The 23,909-nt window shown below is 33.1% G+C and overlaps 3 protein-coding genes across 4 annotated transcripts; 2 read left to right on the forward strand and 1 right to left on the reverse strand.

Moving 5' to 3' along the window:
* The first annotated feature begins 457 nt into the window (after positions 1-457).
* LOC144837335 (uncharacterized) lies at positions 458-8,985 on the forward strand. 2 transcript variants are annotated; one of them, XR_013611463.1, is made up of 13 exons: positions 458-654; positions 1,286-1,369; positions 2,300-2,452; positions 2,686-2,877; positions 3,668-3,796; positions 3,940-4,117; positions 4,472-4,581; positions 4,883-5,509; positions 5,906-6,169; positions 6,484-6,627; positions 7,057-7,197; positions 7,809-8,244; positions 8,756-8,985. XR_013611463.1 is itself a non-coding variant. In XM_078692388.1 (12 exons), the coding sequence occupies exons 1-12, from the start codon at positions 513-515 to the stop codon at positions 8,141-8,143; spliced, it is 2,505 nt and encodes an 834-aa protein (XP_078548514.1). In that variant the 5' UTR covers positions 458-512; the 3' UTR covers positions 8,144-8,985. The 2 variants fall into 2 exon arrangements, 1 of the variants encoding a protein (XP_078548514.1); XM_078692388.1 differs by having other exon boundaries at positions 458-650; positions 1,276-1,369; positions 7,809-8,985.
* Positions 8,986-9,060: 75 nt separating this feature from the next.
* LOC144837336 (surfeit locus protein 2-like) lies at positions 9,061-12,577 on the reverse strand. The gene is made up of 6 exons (XM_078692390.1): positions 12,429-12,577; positions 12,003-12,160; positions 11,741-11,844; positions 10,670-10,831; positions 10,079-10,206; positions 9,061-9,271 (listed from the first exon to the last, which is right to left on the reverse strand). Exons 1-6 carry the CDS (start codon positions 12,492-12,494, stop codon positions 9,152-9,154), a joined length of 738 nt encoding a protein of 245 aa, XP_078548516.1. The 5' UTR covers positions 12,495-12,577; the 3' UTR covers positions 9,061-9,151.
* Positions 12,578-14,078: 1,501 nt separating this feature from the next.
* LOC144837731 (sodium- and chloride-dependent neutral and basic amino acid transporter B(0+)-like) lies at positions 14,079-23,266 on the forward strand. Its single transcript, XM_078692966.1, has 12 exons — positions 14,079-14,250; positions 16,613-16,766; positions 16,928-17,059; positions 17,209-17,557; positions 18,295-18,427; positions 18,555-18,689; positions 19,050-19,153; positions 19,955-20,079; positions 20,371-20,483; positions 20,767-21,117; positions 21,487-21,654; positions 22,183-23,266. Exons 1-12 carry the CDS (start codon positions 14,236-14,238, stop codon positions 22,315-22,317), a joined length of 1,914 nt encoding a protein of 637 aa, XP_078549092.1. The 5' UTR covers positions 14,079-14,235; the 3' UTR covers positions 22,318-23,266.
* The last annotated feature ends 643 nt before the right edge of the window (positions 23,267-23,909 follow it).

The following is a 23,909-nucleotide window of genomic DNA, read 5'->3' on the forward strand; positions in this document are numbered from 1 at the left end:
GAAAGTAATCAACTAAACATACGTCATTATATATAGGAAGGAAATAGTAGATATGCTTAGTAGATTCAGGGAGATTTCATCTCCCTGGTAGATTTTAGTTATAGCCTGTACTGGAAACGAGTTACATTTTTTCCTTATTGTATATTTTTCAAAAAATATTCCTATTAAAAAAATTAACTGTATGTCTCAAAAACACAGTAAAAAAATAGTTTAAATTCATAGATAAAAATTTTATTAAAACATTCTCTCTTTTTTCTGAATAAAGACATTATTTATATACTTCATTTTTAAAATTGTCGTCTATAGTTTTCAGTCATACTTTACCTACTCTATTTACAAAAGAAAAACATATTAGAATAAAAAGAAAACCCTATGGATATTATTGCAGGAAATAAATTAAATTCGAGAGATTATAGGCATTTTGAGTACCGGAAGAAATACAGAATTGTAAAAGAAGGAAGTGTATATGCAGTTCATGGAAGAAGATGTTCCTATGTTGATCAATACTCAAGATGTTATCCTCTACAGCAGTGACCTTTTATTGTATTCTCTTATATTATGTGACTGTTGTATCTAATAACAATGCCTATGATATGTCATGCTTTAAAGAACATAGGCCTACAGACACAGAATACAACGGTACATCAACGGTAAGTAAATTCTGCCAACATAGACCTCGAGTTTTGCCGGTATATACAAGTGTTGATATTATGAGTGTGTTTATATACAATGTATATCATTATATTTTAATTTGTGGTTGCTATTTCATTATGTTACAATGATCGTGTAATTATTGTTTTCTACACTTTAAGTTTAAGATGGTTAAACCATGGACCTAATTTATAGGTCCATGGTTTAAGAAATATTTGTATTTAATCGCCTATTACCATACTATAAGTATAAGTTATAATAATGGTTGTTTTATTAAAATAAAAAAAATAAAAAATACATTCCTCCATAACTTCCTATTTGCCATTGTGACAGCCAGTACTTCTTTCTGCATATCCGTCTCTAGTACATAAGTGTATGTGAGTGCTGGTCTTCCTTTTTTTGCAAGCCCATGTTTTGGCTGACACATCAGAAAATCTGCAATGATTTCTTCTTTATTGCGAAGACAGTGTCCAACAAATTCCAGTCTCCTTCTTCTTATTGTTTCTGTTATATTTAGTATGGCCAAAGAGCCTTATATTACTTGTACTGTATCTAAATAAATGTTATTTAAATCTAAAGAAAAATACACCTTCAAACAGCAACAACGATTCTTTTACTTTTCAGGATACTTTAGTAACAGCAAACATTAACATAAGTGGCATTACACCCAACTATGGAGAGTACGATATAAGTGTGGTTTCATTCGTAAACGGAACATGTGAGCAAAGATTGACTAATAAAATATTAGTTTTGAAAAATAAGTTTTTTGTGTAAATAGATAATGGCAAATCCCAAGATAACAATAATTCCAAGTAATAAAGTAAGATAATATAAATAACGAATTAGATAAAAAACAGATTCCAATATTATCCATTTATATATAGATTTTTTCATACATATCTTTATTTTTTTATATAAATCCAAAGGCAAATTACTGAAAAAATGATAATGCTGTGGGTATCAGTGGCTGGATCTCAATGGAGATACAAAAAAAAAGCGAAAAGCTAAATCAAAACGATAAGTAAAACAGCCAGAAAAGTTAGCAGAGCTTTCGGGCAACACTAGCCCTTCATCAGTGCAAGTGAAGGAATTTGGATAACGTCATATTTTTATATATATAGGCCTATATTTATATTTTTGTATGGTTACTCCTTTTTTTTGTATTTGTTTCATTCCCGTTTTTAAGTGTTGAGGACCTCATGCATGTCAGCCCCGGCTCTTTTGAGTCACCCTCATTAGGCCTAAACAAAGTTCAATAAAAAAAAAAAAAAATTAACCTTTGGCACTTCTTCACTACACTAATGTTCGCATATTAATTACTGGTATACCATATATTTTATGAAGATACCTAGTTCGAACCTATGTTGGGATGGCCTTTTCTCATTATCAACAGATTGATCTTATCGTCTTATCATCGCTTTATTCTATGAATAAAACGATGTCTTTTGGTCTATCTTTATCGTTTCAAACTAATTGATGTTCAGTATATCACCGGGCGGTTTAGAATTTCTTCAATTTAGTTCATAAGGTATTTTAAAATATATTATACAAATAAAAAGAAATAGTAACTTATCGTAACCTACGATATTGAATTCTATATATATGTATATACAAAATATTATATACACTTTTATGTATTGCTTTTTAGGTGGAATTAATGTTTTTGTGGAAATTGACGGACCTTTAGCATTATACCAGGTATTATTTATATTCTCCAAATGGAATATTTCTTGTGAGTGGGCGGACAAGAAAATTCTCTCTTCAAATCCCAAGATAAGAGTGGTATCGCTTGGTAAAACTGGTACAGTACAGACTTTCTAGAATGTTGTTGCCTTTTTTATGTTGTTGCCTTGGTACCAGTCAGCGTTTCGATTTTATGAAATGCCATGTGTGCCAAAATACTGTGAATGGTGTAGGCCTATTGTCCTGAATGATTTGCGTATGCATACTGATAATTAGAATAAAAGATGTAGAATAATAATTCGAATTCAATATCGTAGGTTACGATAAGTTACTATTTCTTTTTATTTTTAGATTCGATTGGTGAACCTCTTTCTGTAGATACTGAATATGATCTGCCATCGCATTGGACTGGAATTGTTTATGAAATGTTTTTTCCATATCTCGTCGTTCAAGATAATCAGGCAATTGTAGGAACTTGCCAATATTCATTCAACGACGCCAAAAACACCAGAGGGGAATATGTGTACACAATTCAAATAAATGGTAGGCATAGTTAAATAATGTTAGTTATGGCTTATTTACTAATGGCAATTGGCTACCTTACATACACACTCCTTCAATTTCACGGAAAGGAAGACGGTGACGTTTTCTTAAAATGATGAAAAATCAGAATATGATTCAGACCACCTCACACACAAATATAGGCCTATATAATAAATAATTGACGGCACTAAAAAGGGTTTGTTTGTGGGCGAGGCGATCCGAATTATAGCATGCGCACTTTAAGGAATGAGGGGAAAGGTCACTGTAGGACTAGGCTACTTGTGAAACTGTTAATCGCGGGTCAGATTCATGATCTTTATATTTTCTGGGTTGAGTAACTATTGAGAAGAATTCAATGAGTGAAAGCGATGACAATCACCTACAAACACAAATTCTGGAAGGTCCGTTTATTCCCCCCGCCCCAGAAGTTATGTACGTGGGCAGATCTTGAATTTTACTTGGAAAACCTGGGGGTTGAAAAGAGGTACTTAATGGCATACTTAGCGTTTGCTTAACAATGATGTTCCGACGGCGTACTATTATACATGTGAATGCTATTACGAAATGCTCCTATGATATATGGAGAAATCTATATATAACAGTACCGAGAATGTTAGTTTAACCATAGGCCTAATTGAATCAATTCTCCACCACATCTTCATTGCCTCCAGCTAATTATGAATGAACCAAGATTAGCCCTCTGTCTAAGTTATTACTATAACTGAATTATTCAGGCCAATTTAAAACACTTTGGGTCTATACTAAATTTTGATTCTACTTACACAAACAGGATGTCCACGAAGAAGATATGGAATGAACTGTGACCAAATTTGCAATTGTTCTCAAGACATCCAATGCCATAGTTTCAACGGAGCATGCATATGTCCAATGGGACTTACAGGAGAGATTTGTGAAATACGTACGTGTAAAATTGTTGTGCAAAATGAAAAATGGTATCTTTTGAAATAATAATAAATAATACTATAGCAAATGTCAAACGGTTAAATTTGTTCACTCTTACTACATCTTATGAAATACTTTCATGAACATTATAATTTTTAGTTGATCCATATTTGGAAATCGACACTGAAAATCTATACATTAAATGGGGGTCACCAGTTATACTTAACTGCACAGCACATGGATTTACAGATACAAACTTGACAATTACCTGGCAACGAACCAATACGGATTTAGAAAACGCCACAAGGAACCTTCCTGAAGTTGACTATTACCCACGGTATGTATTTAACAATTTACAATACTTCCAATCGACTATATTATTATATCTATAAATGAAAAAGCATAATAATATTATTAATTGTAATTGTATAAGTATTTAAATTTGTATCCGTTTTTGTCGACAGGACCACAATGCAAAACAAGTCTATTTCTACTTGATTGTGTATATAGCCTGTATAAATATGTTGTTAAATAAATAAATAAATAAATAAATAAGTAAAAAATAAAATAATATGTCTGTTCCTAGTTAATTTTTGGTCGTAAGTTATTATTATTATTATTCAATTGATTATTGCATTTAAACATCTTCATAGAACCATACGAAAGCAGTGGTGTTATGTTTTTTTTTCAGCCCAATTCAAATTAGTTACTACGTAGATAACATCACAGAATCTGATAATGACATCTACAGATGTATTGCTAACCATACGATCGTGAGAGAAGTTACCATTACGGTGATTGGTAAGATTGATTCTTATCATCTTAACAGTCGAGTCGAGGGAGCATTGTCATTATTATAATACAATACAACAATAAAACTGATAGTTAGTTATCGAAATAAGTAATGGTAAACGATTTGTTTAGGAAATTGGGAAGGAAGATTTTTGGGTGTTAAATAATGATCAAAATGATTTAGATTTGGGTTAGCATAGCTCGGATCTATAAACCAACGGTCCCTAGCTTGAAATAAGTGATATGCTATCATTTCTTTATTCAATATCAATCAAAGTAGTTTTGATTTAATATCTTTATATGCATTTAGATCTTCCAAATCCATTTATCAAGACTCCTAGAAATCAGACAGTTGTGTTCGGATTTAACATGTCATTGGTGTGCCAAGTTCGTCCTCTTGCTGGAGTAGTGAAATGGACACTAAACAGCAAAACAGTCAACAACAACATGCTTAAAAGCACAGAGACTCTAACAATATCTTCGAATGTTTTAACTGGTGAATCGACGTTGACAATTGAACATATGTATCTAGAGGATGAAGGCGTGTATAGGTGTTTTGTAGGTCATACATTCGAACCAGACGACATTAACTTTGCAGAAGCCTACGTAACAGTTATTATCCCGCCTTCTGGTGACTATCCAGTAATCAACACTACAACAGAGAGTAGCATGTTATCCGTTTCAGAAGATGATTTAATGATGTTAACATGCAATGTTTACGGAATTAAACCAATTCCCAACCTTAAGTGGAAAATTGATGGAAAACGTTTTAATGTCCAGGAAACCTTTACATTTGTGGAAACAAATTTGCGGTTCGACGTAGCAAGTACCATCACATTTGCAGTTCATCGAGATTACAATTCAAAATATTTAACGTGTACGATGGAGAGTGACCAATTTGATAACGCACGTACCTCAAGGTTGTTGAATGTAACGTGTAAGTATCTACTCATTTTTCAATATCCTACCTTGACGTACATCCTGCACACGTTCTGGGAACTGTATGATGGTTTCTGCTTCTTGATTTGTACAGCCAGATTATGCTATCTCATGATGTTCTATGCTGGCTTCCACCGGGAACAGCAGCCGTCTCTGGCAGCTCTCATGGTCAGCCTTCACACAGTCTAAGCAACCATTTGCTCATTCCGGATGTCTATCTCGATCAAGATACAAAACAATCAAGCGTAGACGTATTATAAAATAAAATAATATAATATATATTTCTGATTTCTTTTTACCATAAACGATGTATAAATAATACAACCAAAATGCATTTACTTACAGTATAAAACATAAAACAGCAAATATTTAGTATTTTAATTATATATTTTAGACAAACCTGTACTGCGATTTCAACCCAGTTATATTGACATCTTAGAAGGAGATCATCTACTGGTTACGTGTAATGGTTCTGGTAACCCTGTTAGTATCTCCTATCGTTGGGAATGTGACAAATCTAATAGGGGCAGAATTCTCCAAGATGGACAGACTTTCAGTATCCCGGATGTTTCATCTAGCTTTGACCAATCAAGACTTCGCTGTATCGCATTTAATAGTGTCGGTACAAGTTTCCGAACTCTCGACGTCAACGTTCGTGGTAGGTTACACATATTTTGCTTTTTGGTCGAGGCATTCAAACATTTTTACTGGGTCATATATCACGTACTAAAATGTTGCAATACTATATACATATACAACCAAAACTCTTGCTTCATCTCCTTTCATTGATAATATTGTTAAATGTATTATTAATTAACATCATAAAACAAAAGTGGTCAGTGAAGTCCACTGGTCTAATATTTATTGTTTTTCTGAAAATCATTGACATATTAAAAAAAGTTGTTGTAGAAATAATGATAAAAATAATGTAAGAAAATTTGATTTTAAATAGTTTGATATCGTAATTTGTAGGAAAAGGAGTTCCTTTTCAAATGGTTCTACCAGTAGTAGCTTTGATCGTATTCGCTATGCTTGTAATCGTTCCAGTAACGGTTTATCGACATCGCAACAGAATTCAACGTATGGCCGAACAGTTTCAATTACCAGTTGAAAAAGGTAAATTCAATCTTTAGATTGACTTTGGCACATTTATACTACGTAAGATAAATAACGTCGATAAATTGATACATTTTAAATGTTTCCTATACTAAAACGAATTAAATTTGAAGTGTTTTTATCATAGATGTATTAGTAATAGTTTCATCGATGAAAATAATATTTTAAAAGGCTTTTCTAATTTCGTTTGTTTTCTGTAGGAAAAATTGCATTTGGTTGCTGTTATTGAATATAGGCCGTATTACTTATTTCTATTGTTTCACATTTTTACAATTATTTTTATATTTGTTATTAATAAATTATTGTATTCGTTTTTTATTTGTTGTTACGTGTGATCCACTTAACAAGTGCTGCGACAACGGTAGTACCATCACATTAGAATTGAATTTTTAAAAAAATGAATAATAAAACATTTGTATTATCATTTAGGTGACAAAGAATTTGACGCATTTATCTCGTACAAAGGCGGCACCGAAGAAGAGACATTTGTGATACAGAAACTTGTTCCTAATCTCGAGGCGATGGGGTTTGCCGTCTGTGTTCATTACAAACACTTTCTTGCCGGAAACAGTAAGTGATACAACATTTGCCGCAAGACTCATGAAAATGCGTCTAACCATAGAGATCACTCTCTATGTTCTAACATATTGAAATTACCAAGAGTTTTTTAAAGGCCAAAACCACATTCATATGAAGGGCAGTGTCAACATCGTATTATCTTTACAATTTTATACACATTCTATCAATAATAATTATTACTATTGATCTCATTTAGTGTAAAGTCTTTGGTATGACAATGACAATTTAATGAATGCTAATATTTACTAATGGTATGATACTAAAGGTTACAATTATATTAATGAGGGAAAAACAGAAAATAATGAAAAAAGGTAGAAAACTTTTATAAATTATGTAATGAAACATTGAATAAATAAAGGTGGTGGTGAACCACAAAAGATAAACAAAAAGTCTTTGGTAAAAATCAGGCTTACGCTGGCTGGGTCACCCTCTTGAAATATTGTTGAATAAATAAGTAATAATCTTGTGGGTGTTAACCCTGCAATGGCCGATATTTGAATGAATTTTCAAATTCGGGAATCGTCCTATAAATCATTTTATACACAATCATTAATGAAATTAAATATGTATTTAAATATTAATACATTCATATATTTTTTAAGCAATTATGCAGAATATTCTCGATGCAATTGGCAAGAGCAGAAAGACAATCATTGTCCTATCGCCTGCTTTTGTTGAAAGTCAATGGTGCCGATACGAGTTCATTACAGCGTCAGCAGAAATCCTGAAGTCCGAAAATAACGTAATTCCTTTAATGTATGAAGACATTACAAAGATGCCAAAGCTTGACGTCATATTGAAAGAACTACTCGATCGTATTAACTACATAACTTGGCCACGTGACTGCAATGACGACGACCCGGATGTTCTTCGTTTTTGGGAGCTCATGAAACATTCATTGACACGAAAAATATCTCCAGTTGACGCTTTGAAGTAGGCATTCATTTAGAGACTTTAGAGTAATGTCTCAGTCGCTGTTTCATATTCTTTTAGAAAGAACCGATATTTGAAGGTGTACAAGTAGTTTACTTTGTAGTTCTTGATATTAGGGAGGTTTCGCAACGCTACGAATACGATAACGAAAACGGATACGTCACACATTTGTGAAACTTTTGAGCTGATCCCCATTTCATATTCGTAAAGCGTATTCGTGTTGACGAATATCACCAGTCATATTCGTAACTACAAAACGAGTATAGTTTTTGATCTATTTGCACATTTTGCATTTGAATCAGGAACGATTCATGATTATAATATAATTATAGATTTATTGAAAGTAATTTACTAAAGTAATTTACTAAAATGCTAGGTCAATTTTGATAAATAGCAGTTTTTAAAGTCCTCACTCGCTTTGATGTTACGCTAGGCCTAGGCAGCCAAGCACCAAGCAACACGTACCCGCGCTTCGCTCAAATTTACCGCAGTCATATTTTAGACGGCGCTCTCAATATTTCGTTGCCATGCGAAACAGATTTTTACTGGCTTACGAAAACGAATACGTGTGCGTGACGTATCTGTTTTCGTTATCGTATTCGTAAGATTGCGAAACCTCTCTAATATAATCAAATTGGCCTGTTTTGTAACATTTATAACCATTTTATATTTAGATTTGTATCTTTGGTAGTTAAGGTACCATCGTGTCAGTGGCGATATGTCGCTGTTGGTTCAATGGTTTTGCTTAAAATAAATATTACAGTAAATTAGTAATAGTAAGTATTTTCTAATAATGTCATATTTTGTAATCAATTGAGTTGTCGTATTTTGTAATAACGTTATAAATTCTGCTCGACTTAGCAAGCGTTCCGTCAATCGTATTTGTAACTATAGCAATAACAAAAAAGTAATTGAGAAAGATTACTTTCCTCTGTATTTTATACTTTGATATATTTATTTGATTCTTAACCTGATAAATATTATATTTCATCCTAGTTATGTTCTTTTTCTGTTATTTTATTTTTGGTTTCCTCTTCATTTTATTCTCGAACCTAGAGTTTATTTTCTTTCCGATGCTTTTTTTCACTTTTTTTTGTTTTGGTTGTGTTTCCTCCATCGACTTCTCACTTTTCTGATGACCACAAAAAATAGATATATTATATATTATTAATCCAAAGGAAAATGACTGAATAAATGACAATGCTGGATCTCAATGAGGATACAAATGAAATAAGCACTGAAAACATGACAATGCTATGGGTATCAGTGGCTGAATCTTAATGGACATGACTATACTTCAACTTTAGGTGATAGAAGTTTGAAGTTTGTTATTAGAAATAGATTATACAATGTTTGATTTGATGTTTTTGTATATTAGTTTGATATGTGATGAATTAGCTAATTCATTAGTAAATTTATATACACATTTAAATATCGTTTTGTTATAAATATTCAATACAATTACAATATTATATATTTGTTTTATTGCTTACAGTTTGCGCTTAGAGGCTTTGCGCATAAAACGCCATACAGTATAATACCCGTAAATTGCTACAACGTGTAACAAGTTGTAACCAGGTTTGATCTCCCGACTTATTACATTATTATATGTTTTTACACACGCATTCGCGAACCTTGTGAAATCTCGAGAGGAAAGAATAGTTGTGCGCTATTTGATTACTATGATTGGCCAGTTAATACCAGGGCTATACACGCGCACGCAGTAAGAACTGAAGAACAAAAACACAGGACTCTTGTTGGTATGATTTTCTTCCAAGATTTCCCTGTGAAATGATTTTCCACAAAATTGTCTTCACACTATGCAAACCTGGTTACAACTTCTTACATTTTGCAGATGTGAAAAGGATAAGATATAAGAATGATGTATTATCTCTGATGTACTTGTGAAATACTTCATTAAACATTTAAATGTACTTACTTTCCGTTTTATTGCCTTGTCTTTCTTGCTTTTCTGGGGTTGTTTATCAACTGGTGACTCTACCACCATTTCACTCTCTGAATCTTCTTCTTCACTTGGGTCATTTGGACTCTCAGGAAAATATTTAGCTACAAAATTTTTAATATTTCAGTTCAGAAGAATTATATATATGTATATGGTTGATCCCTTGTCAGCACCTCTCAAGATTTTGAGTGCAGGATCTTCCGGGTAAACTCGTCCTCTTTCATCACCAGCACTTCCATCGAATTTGCAAACATGTTGCATCAACTCAATATGTAGCAACCCATCTAGTTCTATTCAAATTTTAAGCCTATACTTTTACATTACAGCTTAAATTATGTTTTATGAAATTATATTATACTCTTAGTCTATATAGAAAATATCTGCAGATTTTATTTAGTCAACCTCAATTTCTTGAAAGACGAACGTTTTTGATGCAGGGCCAAATTTTGCGCAGAGACAATTGAACCATGTCATCTATTTTTCATGGCCTACTGTAAAGGGTGTTAAATAATGTTATGTGGAAACTTAATTTACTTATATTTTCGAAAAAAAAAGGTAACTTATTACCAGGGTATAGGTCACTTAGACTGTCTACAGACTCATCACCGCTTGATCCCGCGCCATCTTCCGCATTCCACTTTTCACGCTCTCTCAATACATCCTCAGAAACATTGCGTTTTTGGGGCTTGTTTGGCTTAAATGGGACACCAAGTCGTTGGCATTCTTTATCTGGGAGTAAAGAAAATAGAATTAATAATAGTGATAAGTGTCATAAAAAGGCAGGCGGAAGAAGCTTGTCATTGTGTATATGGTAAATATGGTGACATCAATTTGTTTGTTTACTATGTTTATTTATTTATTTTATTTCAACTTTATTTATAGAGGGTAACCCTTCCAGCTGAACCCGCAGGCCAGCTGATATCCAGAGGCCCTCTTAAAAATGACAAAATATATAAAACTATACTTAACTAATACAAATCTACTATATACATTTAAATTTAAAACAATTATCTAAAACAATATTCAATTAGACAATTACGATAAAATGTGTTTTTTAAAATTAAATTTAAACGAGTTAATATTGGTACATTCTTTTAAAACAGAAGGTAATAAATTATATAAAATACTAGCAGAATAAATAAAAGAGCGCCAGAAACATTCGCAATTGTTTGGAGGTCAGGCAGTGATGATCTCTGCATTGAGAGAATTGACCGTTCTGGGATTTTTTTTTTTTTTTTTTTGAAAGTTTCTAATTTGCATATCTGTGGCCAAAAGATAATATCTTGCATGTTCATGACTTACTGTAAGCTCTGTCTACAGTTTGGTCTCTAGTTTGACGAAAAAAAAGTCTGATATGACCAAATATGGTTAGTGATATACCCAAATATGGTATAGTGATATGACATTATCATGTCCATATGGGCACATCACATTTTTTTGTCACATGAAGTTTGATAGTGTAGACAGAGCTTTTAACTACTGTACGATTCAAAATGTTAAAGATAATTGTTGTGGCAACATTATGATGATGATTCTATGATGCCAAATAAATTCATCTTTGACATTCTCGGAATACTACAAATAATATTAAGGAAAGGGTTAAAATACTATGAAATGATTGATGATAATAAAAATTACATTTTAATAAAGCTCTTTTATATCTTCTACCATTAACATGCCTTTCCACATCTTTTGCCTCTTTGCTGATGTGACGAAATGTTAAACGACAGAAAAGCTGGTGTCTGAAAAATATATAAGAAACTTGTAATTACTGTAAAGTTGAATTGAGCTACTCCTCTCAACGAACCAATTTACCTTTTCTTTGGTGGTTTATACCCGGATAAGATTTTTAATTTAATGATCAATATATAAAAAAACTTTTTCAATTTGATGTACTTACTCGTGCCCCTTTTTAAAACTTGGTACAATATGTTGGTTATGAATTTCAAAATCATAATCGCCCTCTTTTTTTAACTTTTTGTATTTCTTGCCTTGTGTGTATGTTGTAATCACATCAACTTTTGCTGGCATCTCATGCCCAGACAAGCTGCATTTAACCTGAAGATAAAAAAAAGTTCCAACAATTAATTAGATTATATAATAATAATAGTGTTGTTACAGTTTAGTTAGTTTAGACAGAATTGGAGTGGGATTAATTAACTGTAGGTCTAGCTGTCCTTCAGCGATAGAGGACTCATTATCTTGGTCGGGATGCCAGTGAGTGAGTGTGTCATGTGGGCTAGACGCTGACAGAACAGAAGGCCTAGCCTAGGCCTACTCTTAAGGGAGAAGCCTTCAACAAACTAAGGTTATTTCAATTACCTACCTTTAAACCATCAGTAATTAGCTCGAGAGAAGGGTGCAACTCTAAAATATCTTTTAATTCTGACATATTTTTATGAAAAAACTAGGCTACTCTCAATAAAACAGACACTAGCCTACACATCCGGCCCATGTGTTGTGAAATTAAAGCTCGGAAAGAGCGCACCCTGTAAATAAAAACTAACGAATGAAACGCCCTCTACATAGATTATTGACCACTTCTTAATATTAATTGTGTTGCATTTCTTCATTAATAACTAGAGGAATTTGTTGATAATACCATGTACACCAAAAAATAAACGCCCACCCCCTAAAAACCTTCACGAACAATTCGAATAAATACGATCTCTTTCAATTGCTTTGTTATATCAATTTATTCAAATAAGACGTTAGTTTTACGAATACTCACCCTATGGCAGCAAAGAGGTACCGGCCAGGATACCAGCCAATAATTGGTTGTTTGTTGTATTTTATATATTTTTGTGTTTTATTTTTGTGTAGTATATTTGTTATTCTGTACTTTGTTTAACAAAAAAGAGTAAATTTCCAGCTCAGTAGGCCTACAGCCAAAATAGTAAAAAAACTAAAACCAAAACCAAGATCCCACGAAGGGATAAATTTCGGGTCATATTGATTGATAGGCCTAATCATATACACACCCGACATTCCAGCGTGTTCTTCCGAGGTTCAGAAGTGCACTATAAGCTGCTTTTGTTTGCAATAACAAAAAAGACACCACAATAGGTCTATAACAAAGCTACAAGATGATAAAAGCGATGAAATTGCAAAATAAATTGTTTGTGCAATCTCGATCGGAACTGAATGTGTCACGATACAACTCATTTTGTGACTTCAATTTATAAACCAATTTTGAAAACCTTTTATAATGATAGTTGGTTATTTTCTTATTTTGATCGTTCTTGTTAGTAGATGACTGGAACTGGAATGAAAGAAAGAGATTCCAATTCATATTCTGCTTTTTACTTTAAACTGAATCGTTAAAAAACAAGTATCACACATTCACACACATTTCAGCAATGTTGTCACTTTACAAAAGTTTAAGAATAGAGATCTCTGGTTTCAGAGAAAGTTTCCTCCTGTCCTATTTTGGTATAACCATATAGAGATAAAAAGATTGTTAAGTTTGACCTCAGTCCGTAGGGCCATCATGCGCTGTTTACATATACTGTATGTTGTTTGATAAACAAAAAATGTATAACGGCGTTAGATTAAAATTTAAATAGGCTGTACAGTAAAAGTAAAGTACAGTAGTTCCATTTTATTTTTATTTTCTTTTTTCGTCAGATACTAATAATAATTAAGATTTACAATAAGAATGAATACACGCAATATTTCGACATTAGTTGTGTAATAATAACCATCGTAGCCTAGGCACATTAATGTAATCTTTCGTAAGCCACTTGAAATAGACATTTCGGTTGATGAATAAGGTGAGTGCACTCCAGTACGCCAGTAGCCATGCTCACTGGTGACAGTTCAAATACAGGTTCTTTTCAAACATAGAACCAATGAATATGACTATTGAATTGTATCCCTCTAATCCACGTAAACAATACAATTAGCATAACAGTGAATTGCATGAATCGTTGCGCAGAAATAAAGAACAATTATTTTCAGAACGGTGCATAGAGGTGAATCACTCCTTCTGTGTCGCACTACCGAGACCCAACCCAGTTGACAGAGTTTGGAGAGGTTTTACACCCGTCGAAGTGAAGTTTTCACTGCTTTTCATCTCGTCAACCTTTCTGTGTTGGTAGCAAGAAAAAAAAATACAAGGCTGAGCTGCAAATATGGCGAGTAAAGGGGTAAGCTTTTCTGTCATTCAAATTCCATATCGATTTACCTACATTATTGTCAATATTATACTGTCTACATAATAGTCTGACGCTAATACCACTCATTATCATGTGTGAAGGGTGTGAAGTAAGGGATCATGGAGCTATCTAATTGTATACCTATAATGTGATCATTCAAGTAACGATATATAAATAGTAAAATAATTAAGCCTATGATTTTAATAATTTCATATATTTTAAAATGTTGATGGTAATTAACGGTCATGACGCAACAGCTGTTGGTTAATGAATAGGTTTCAAACATTTTTAAAGCATGGCCGCTTAAACTCACTGTATTCGGCTTAAGCCTGCACCGAAATAATCCTACAAACAATGAGTTTTTTCCAGAGTATAATATTTTACTCGTATCATACGCAGAGAGGTCCGAAAATAATTAAAATGCATCAAACACTAAATTAATATCATGGCAACGAATACTGTGATACCAGGAAGTTGGATTTAAAAGGACAAGTTTATATTTATCTTGTTATTTAATTTAATTGCACTCGAGCGTATAATACTGTATTCTTTTATGATTTGAGCAGGGAGGTATAGACATATTTGTTTGTATACCTCCCTGGTAGCATTTCGATCAATAACATACTTGGCTACTATTAATGGTTGCGTGACAAGTATTCTCTTCTTGCAAGATCCTCTATTAATGGTATTTTTTGTATTTTCTCATTATAAATTATCATTCTTTTTTATTGTATTGCTATACCATTGATAGAAACTAATAAATGTTGAATTATTATTATTATTATCTTTCAGGCGATCTTTTTTTCTACCTACTGTCAATTGTCTTTTGATTTCTTTCTACCATACCTATTATAATTGTCTATTGTTTACTGACAAAATAGTTTCAAACTAAAAAATAAAGTAAATGAGGATATTAAAAAGAGACTTCGGCAATTCTAAGATACAGTGTATATACATTCATTCGAATGTTTTATACTAACAAACATAGTTGTTATACTAAAGATACACTATGATTACAGTTATTAATAAGAATTCATTATGTGTATTAATTCTATAAACAGAACCGGCACAAAACATTAATTCTAACCAGTGATATACTGAAATTTAATTAATTTGAAATATGAATACATTTCTGTTACAAAAAGTTTTAATCTTCTATCTACTAAAAGCCGAAGTATAGACATGTCCACTAGGCCTATAAGAGATGAGGCTTTCTTCATCTATGTGGATGTTGTGTTGAGAACACTAGTTGATCATAATATCCAGTATCGTTTGGATTTTAGCCTACGATCAATCAGAAAATTACCTCACGTATTATATAAAGTGTCGTTAAGGGATTGGTACCGACCACAAAAGGATTGAGCTTTGTATTTTGTATACCTATTGTCGATGTTCGGTTCAATGGTTTTAAGTGTTCAAAGAGAAATCAAGTGTGAAATGTATTGTTACGTCAACAGATTGTCAGTGTAGTATAACCACGGAAGAATACATTTAGACTGAACTCTTTGGTATAAAATTTCTTAAGTTTGATAGAAATGAATATATAAATAATTCAAATGTATGCTGTACGTACGATTATTGAAACGACTACTGTAAGACACAATGGTATACGACGTGATAGTTGTATAGTTATTTATTCATTCGGAACATCCATACATTCCCGTCCTCATCCATATATTTCCATACCAATTTAGATATCCCATTAATTATTCCACATTTGGCTAATTAAATCAAAAGTCTAACCAGGAAAAAATGGAAACTGGTATAAAGCTTTAGTAAGATTTATGAAACTAAAGAATAATCTTTCAAACAATATAACAATTAAATTTAATATAAAATACAGATAAAAATACTATAAGTTTGCCTCTTATTGGACCATTTTAAATATGTTCGATGTCTTTGATGCATAATCTGTATATCTGTGATCCACTTCTATAATTCAAGCTCAATAGCATGATACCGAAAGTTTTATTACAATAAATAAAAGAAATGAATAATTAAGTTCCTCTTTATATATTTAAAACAGCGATATCATTTGTTGTATTTCTATATATTTTCAACTATATTTATTGGCCTTATTTATTTTCATTTGTTGTCATTCTTTTTCTCGTTTTTCGTGTATGTATTGTTCCCGTTTTTAAGTGTTGAGAGCCTCATGCATGTCAGCCTCGTCTGTTACAGTATGAGTCACCCTCATTAAACAAAGTTTAGGCTTAATAAAAAAGAAAACTAAAAAAAAATCACTGGCCCAATCAAATAGTTCCGTCAATGACTTTTTTTCATATAAGCAGATAATGTCTTCAAACCACTAGATTATGACCATTCTCTTAGTAACCACTCACATTTATTTCAGGATGACCAAGTGAGTCTAACTGGAGGCACGGATGAGAATCCAACCCGAGGAAACTGGTCTAATAAATGCGACTTTATTCTGTCCTGTCTCGGGTATGCTGTTGGTCTGGGAAATGTTTGGAGGTTTCCCTACCTGGCTTATTCTAATGGAGGCGGTAAGTAAAATTACTGAGTAGGCTAAACAAAATTATTGAGAACAAAATATAATAGCAAGAGTATTTTATATATGTTAATCTATGCAAAAATAAGTTACATGTGTTATATTGGGGAAAAACCTAAACATAAAATAACATATACTCTTTTTCCTGATAATTAGGCGCATTCTTGGTACCATATGCGGTTATGTTGTTCTTTGCTGGAATGCCGATTTTCTTTTTTGAAGTCTGTCTCGGCCAGTACAGTAGCCAAGGTCCAATCACTGTTTGGAGAGCTTCTCCTATGTTTAGAGGTTTGTTTGAAAAGTTTTACGTAAATCGATCTATCAAAATCGGTGACATAGGCTTAAAAATTGCTTGTTGTTCTTTTGATTCAAAATTAGTTATGAGATTTGGGGTCCTGCGAAAAATGAGATAATAAGAGATATTGTTTTATGTACAGGTATTGGGTTCGGCATGGTTATAGCATCAGCCTTTGTCGGTATCTATTACAATGTGATCATCTGTTACGCAATATATTACATGTTTGCGTCATTCACATCAAATCTACCTTGGGAGCACTGCGATCACGATTTCAACACCGTAAATTGTACCCTGAAGTACGAGCAGTGTTTAAGTCAACCTGACAAAATCATGATAGAGACAACGTGTCAAAATATCACAGAGCTCGGTTTGACGAATTCCGAACTTGGAGAGATCAACGTCGTTTATGCAAACGGCACCTGGGATACGTCAAATTATATTGATACGTATGCAGACTACAGAAAGAGACCGACAGAAGAATATTGGAAGTAAGTATTTTGCTAAACTACCTTTAAACATGCCATTTGTTCCACATGTTGCCAGCTCCATAAAATGTCTTTATGCCAATGTAAAAAAAGAGAACTTGTAAGAGAACTATACTGGTAGGCCTACGTTGTTAAATAAAATAATTACAAGAACCGGTATTCAAATTTAAGAAAAGCATCAATCAAATGTAAAATAACTGAAGCAACATGTAAAATAATTGGCGTAGAAATTGAAAGTATAGGTAATCTTTGTGATAAAACGGCTCTTAATAAATTGGAATGGATAATTAAAGATGTGACTCATCCACTAAATAGTATTGTAAGTTTTAATAGATCTGGTAGAATTAATGCAACATTAAAACCAACCGTTTTAGAGACTCTTTTTTCCCCATATGCTTGTCATCTATATAATGTTCATTTTTCAAGATAATTAGTTAAGGTGTTACGTTTTTATATTGTGTTTTAAAGTGTATTGTATCTATGTTTCTAAGCTCAGGAAAACAAATGTCATGTATGTAATATTATGGGACAATAAATTGAATCTTGAAAACCAGCATTATAAACGCACCACTAGTATCGGTAATTTGTACTAATCATGTTAAAGTTGTGCACAGAGATTTCCAAATATCTACACAGGCGCAGTAGGTACTTCCAGTATCACTCTCTCAAACCGTAGGTAAATCAAATATTTCGAAATCAGTTATTACGAAGTCTAATCAGTTTTCTTTGGTTGTTTTCAGACGTGGTGTGTTGCAAGAATCCGAATCAATGAACGAAACAGGTGGACTTGTTTGGGAACTTGTTCTTTGTCTGCTTTTGGCATGGATTCTTGTCTTTTTAAGTCTTGTCAAAGGAGTCAAATCATCTGGAAAGGTATGACGTCAAATGAGTTTGTTAGATCTCCTCGAAAAGTTATATTATAATTACTTTCTTTAAATCAACAAAAATACTAACAGAAAAAATTAATTCGAATAAATATAAAGAATCGTATGTTTTTCAGGTTGTTTATTTCACTGCAACATTCCCGTATGCTGTGTTGCTGGCCCTCTTTATTCGTGGTGTGACACTCGACGGCGCCGGTGATGGAATTGATTTCTTCATTAAGCCTGAGTGGGATGATATTACAACTCCACAGGTTAGTAAAATAGGGATTTTGGGCTCAAACGTATATGTATCTCATGGAACCAGTTTGACATTTCCCACGTAAGAAACTTCTGTAATTCCGAACACGGATGAAACTTACCGGATTGCGTAGGTCTTCAAGATGCGCAATCAGAAGAATTAAACACAGATTACAAACATTACTTACCGTTCAGTTAGTTCATACAAAATAATTTAAATTTGTTATGATTTGTTCACACGTAGTGTTTTCTAAGACACTTTAAGGTAGTAGTTACCAAAAATACTGCATGAATTTATAATTTTCAACTAAAAAATGCATTGATTGATATTGATCGATAATGTTAAAAAGTCTTGTGATTTTTATTCTCTGTAGGTATGGCTCGATGCAGCTACACAGATCTTCTTCTCTCTCAGTGCTGCTTGGGGCGGTTTGGTCACACTTTCTTCATACAATCGCTTTCACAACAATGGTTATTTGTGAGTATTACTATTATAGTAGAATCAGTATATGTCTACATTAAAGTAGAAATCTTCCTATTTCGATAACCTAGGACAGAGGCATATTGAAATCCGCCAAATCTCTGTCGAGGAGCTTGGTTCCCACTATCGCAACGCAAGGCGATTTAACCAATCATAAGCGAAAATTCAGATAATCCATCGCGTGTGATTGGTTAAATTGCTTACGTCGTTGCATTACATCCTAGTGGGAATCAAGCATAAGGAAGAGCATCCTACTATCACGTATCCTTACAAGCACAGACAACGAAAATGGCGCATGAACTAGCACCCTGGTCATCGCAAATCTTTGCATTAAAAATGAACAAAGTGCGACGCACGTGCGTTGTCGAAATGTGCGATATGTAACAATTTCTACCCTGGGCAGGCTAATATTCACAAACATTTTATTTATTTAACTTTGTTTTACGAGGTTAACTGTACTACAGCAGCTAACTGTACTACAGCAGCTGACTTGAGAGGCCCTCTATAACTCACGTTATGATATATATATATATAAACAAATCAGGCAAAGAACATTAATTCTAAACCGCCCGGTAATATACTGAAATTTAATTAATTAATTTGAAAAGATATATATATAAACACAGCAGGCAAAGAAAATTAATTCTAAACCGCCCGGTGATATATGTAACGGTCGCTCCTTATGAGTTAGGTGGTGTCACTTTTTAAATATACTGCACACTATTTGTTCAAGTTACAAGCCATTCTCTAGACAGTTTATGACAAAATAAAATGTTATATGTGTCATCTTTATTCCAGTGATTCAGTCTTTGTTTCAATCGCAAACTGTGCCACTAGTATATTTGCTGGTTTCGCAATTTTCTCCGTGCTTGGACACGTTGCTAAAGAACAGGGCAAAGCAGTTCCAGATGTTGTTGATTCTGGTAAGTTGATAACATATTTCATGTAGCTATTCATGGGGTTGTTTAAATAGCAATATATATACCACAATGTATAAAGTATACTTTATCCGCAATGCAAAAATGACTCAGGAAATCAGAGGTTAAATTTACACAGACCAGCGGTAACGGTAAGCGGAAAACCGCGTAGATTGTCCCATGTAAAATCTATCTTTATTACCGCTACCGCTCGTCTTAATGATGTACACAGAGGAAGCAATCTTTAGCTTGATGAAATTGCTTTCAACATTTAAATTTAATATTTATTTTTCGTAGGATTTGGATTGGCGTTTGTTGCGTATCCAGAGGGATTGTCGCTTCTTCCAGGATCTACCTTTTGGGCTATCATATTTTTCTTGATGTTGATTACTTTAGGAATGGACAGCCAGGTAGGATTTGTATGTAAATGTAAATGGGGAATAACCTGCGACGTGCAGCGTACTGGGCTGGATTGCGCACAGCGTGTGGGCGGCACATACCGCAATTCCCTTCGTGTCGAGTGCTGCCATATTCCCGTCTACCCCCATGGCATTTTGACAGTTTTATTCTTACTATGTCAGATAGGCATACAGTGCCTTTCGACACGAATACAGATTCTTGTTTAACTATGTTGATATTTTTTCCTTCAGTGTATAGATTGTTTAATACTTTAATATGCTTTTTTTGTTGTAGATGGTGATTATCGAAACTGTAGTTACAGCTATATGCGACAGTTGCCCTAACTACTTGCAAAAGAAGAAGAGTAGGGTTACATTCTTCGTTTGTTTGATTGGTTTTGTCCTTGGTCTTATTTGTGTCACCAGGGCAGGAGCTTACTGGGTTTCTCTGATCGATTCTTACGCGCCAAGTATCGGCTTGATCATGTTTGGCCTCCTTGAGCTGGTTGCCATCTCGTGGGTGTATGGCATTAAGAGATTTACAAATGACATCAAATCCATGCTTGGAGATTCCTGCTGCTACAACTTCCCAATGTTCTTTTGGTGGCAATTGAACTGGACAGTTATTTCTCCATCTCTACTTCTCGTAAGTAATTTATATTTAGAACAAAACGATAATATAATAATTGTTCCTGTATGTACCATACAGAGTTGATGACAAACTGGACTAGGCCCAAATGTCAACTTGTTGGTTATCGTTATCATATTTGTTATTAATCAATAAGCTAAACAAACCATTAGGTTAAAAGTATGATCTTGGGTTATTTAGCAATGTTTTGTTTTGTTACTTAAAGTTTGATAGTGTAGAGAGAGCTCAAAACCTTATAATCAATCAACGATATTATAATATAGTAAAACTAGAGGAAAATTATACGTCACTAGCTTGAACTCGCTATTAGAATTGTGCATACAAAATTGTACGAATTTATGTAAAAACTATAATATTTGTTTTCAGTTTGTGTTACTGTACAATTGGATGAATTGGAGTGAGCCAACATACAACGACGAATTATATCCAGTGTGGGGACGTGTGGTTGGCTGGATTACAATTGGGCTTACTCTTATTTTCATTCCCTTGGTTATGTTATACGAGTTCATAAAAGCTAGTGGAAGCATTGTTCAAGTAAGTATTTCGGTTCTAATTTACAGAGTAAGATGCAATTTCTTTATCTAAATTAACTTTCTTCTGGTATCTCTTAATTCTTTGAATTACTTTCATCTTCTGGTGTATCTCTGAACCACGTTCTCCCTCTGGTATCTCTTCCTTTGAAATGCTTCATCCTCTGGATTTCCATAAAAACTGTTTTCATCCTCTTTCTCTGGTATCTCTTTAAATTACTTCCATCCTGTGGTATATCTTTATTCCCATAACAATCTCTTTATTCTCTTCTCTATTTCTTTTTTTATTCTTATTCTTTCAGCAATGTTTTATGTTCATCATGTGTTGCTCTGACCAATTATATATAAGGGTGTTATACCGGGACAGTACTCCTTAGTCTTAACTTTATATCTTTGAAACAACTTTTAAAACAATGCATCGCAGTATACGTTGCAACACAGCATTAACATTATATATCTACTGTAATTATGCTTAAGTGCATTAAGTAATAATTAACAAATCAATTAATGCTACTAATTTGTTCCTAATTAGCGTTGGAGGACAATCAGCAGACCTACAGCTAATTGGGGACCAGCGATTCAGGCTAACCGAACACAGGCCTGGCAGATGCACACATACCACAATACTACTATGGGAGGCAAGGAGTTCGCTGATGATGTTTACTAAATGTATAAATGTTAACTTAACATTGCAGTTTAAGTGTTAATGATAATAATGTAGTTTCAAATACTACTTATTAGGTTATGAAATCGTATTTTAATCAACCAGAATTCGTTATTTAGTCGTTGCAACCATGTAAATCAATTTCGACCACACTACATTACGACGAAACATAATACAGATAACACAAATATAGATAACATAAAGTAGTTAAATTACTTTAGCGCTTAACTGCAATTCACTTGATCCTCCCCTGCAACACTCTAAACAAATTATAGTGATCGAATACATTTATCATCAAACTTTATCTGTAGGCCTAAGTGAACAGAAAAACAGAAGCAAATCATTTAACAATCCTGCGGTTGACAATCCTGCGTTTGACAATCCTACGTTTGACAATCCTTCGTTTGACAATCCTTCGTTTGACAATCCTTCGTTTGACAATCCCTCGGTTGACAATCCTCGGTTGACAATCCTCGGTTGACATCCTTTGGTTGACAATCCTTCTATTAACAATCCTTTGGTTGACAATCCTTTGGTTGACAATCTTTTGGTTGACAATCTTTTGGTTGACAGTCCTTTGGTTCACAATCCTTTGGTTCACAATCCTTTGGTTGACAATCCTTCGGTTGACAATCCTTTGGTTGACAATCCTTTAACAATTGAACGTGCTTGGTAAAAATGTATTCCCCACCTTTCTATGCATCAAAAGATATAACGCAGTCTCCGACTACCAAAATGTCCTGTATTGCAGTGTGTTAGAAATTTAGCAACCTAAACATAATTTAAGTAGTATAGTTGATCTTCAATCATTGCTTATATGCCATGACAACTTTTAATGACATAGTAGATGAACCTTTTTTAGAGAATTGATGTTCTGTATATATTGGTATTTCATATTTTCTATTTGGTGGTTCTCTTGTTTTCTAATAAAAAGTCATTTTTGGACAAAAAACTTTGTTCTCTTTTTCTTTATCATTTAAATTAAAGATATCATAGTAGTCCAAGTAGTATTTCTGCTAATATCAATTTTATTAATAGACAAAATGATGTTTCAGTTTCAATTTATTTGCTATTATTATGATAATAATAACAAACAACAAAAATATGCACATAATACATAATAGCTTATTATTATTAATAGCTCCTTAAAAAGAAAAACAAGTACGTTACAAACGAAATTTGCGCAGCACTAGACAAGATAAACAAACATGTTATTTTTCTACAACTTTTTCAATATTATATTAATAGATGATGGATTTCGAATAGAGGCATCAATACTGTTCCATATGATTAGACCATACCCTCTGATAGTGAGAAAGTTGACAAAAATAGAGGAATAACAAAATCAATATTATTGCATAACATTTAATTATAAGTGTAACGATTTACCTAATTCTCCAAATCGTACCTTACGAAACCCTAAACTTTCAAAGAGGTGGGCGGCCTAATTGACTACTAAAATACGGCGTGATATTGGGCCACCATTGTAAAATAATTATTCTTTAAACTAGTTAATTGCATGATAGCTGTTACACACAATATCAATGACATCATAATTTATATAAAGTTTCCGGAAATTTCAAAGACCGATACAA

The sequence above is a fragment of the Antedon bifida genome, chromosome 3, assembly GCF_963402885.1.
Source record: "Antedon bifida chromosome 3, ecAntBifi1.1, whole genome shotgun sequence".
NCBI lineage: Eukaryota > Metazoa > Echinodermata > Crinoidea > Comatulida > Antedonidae > Antedon > Antedon bifida.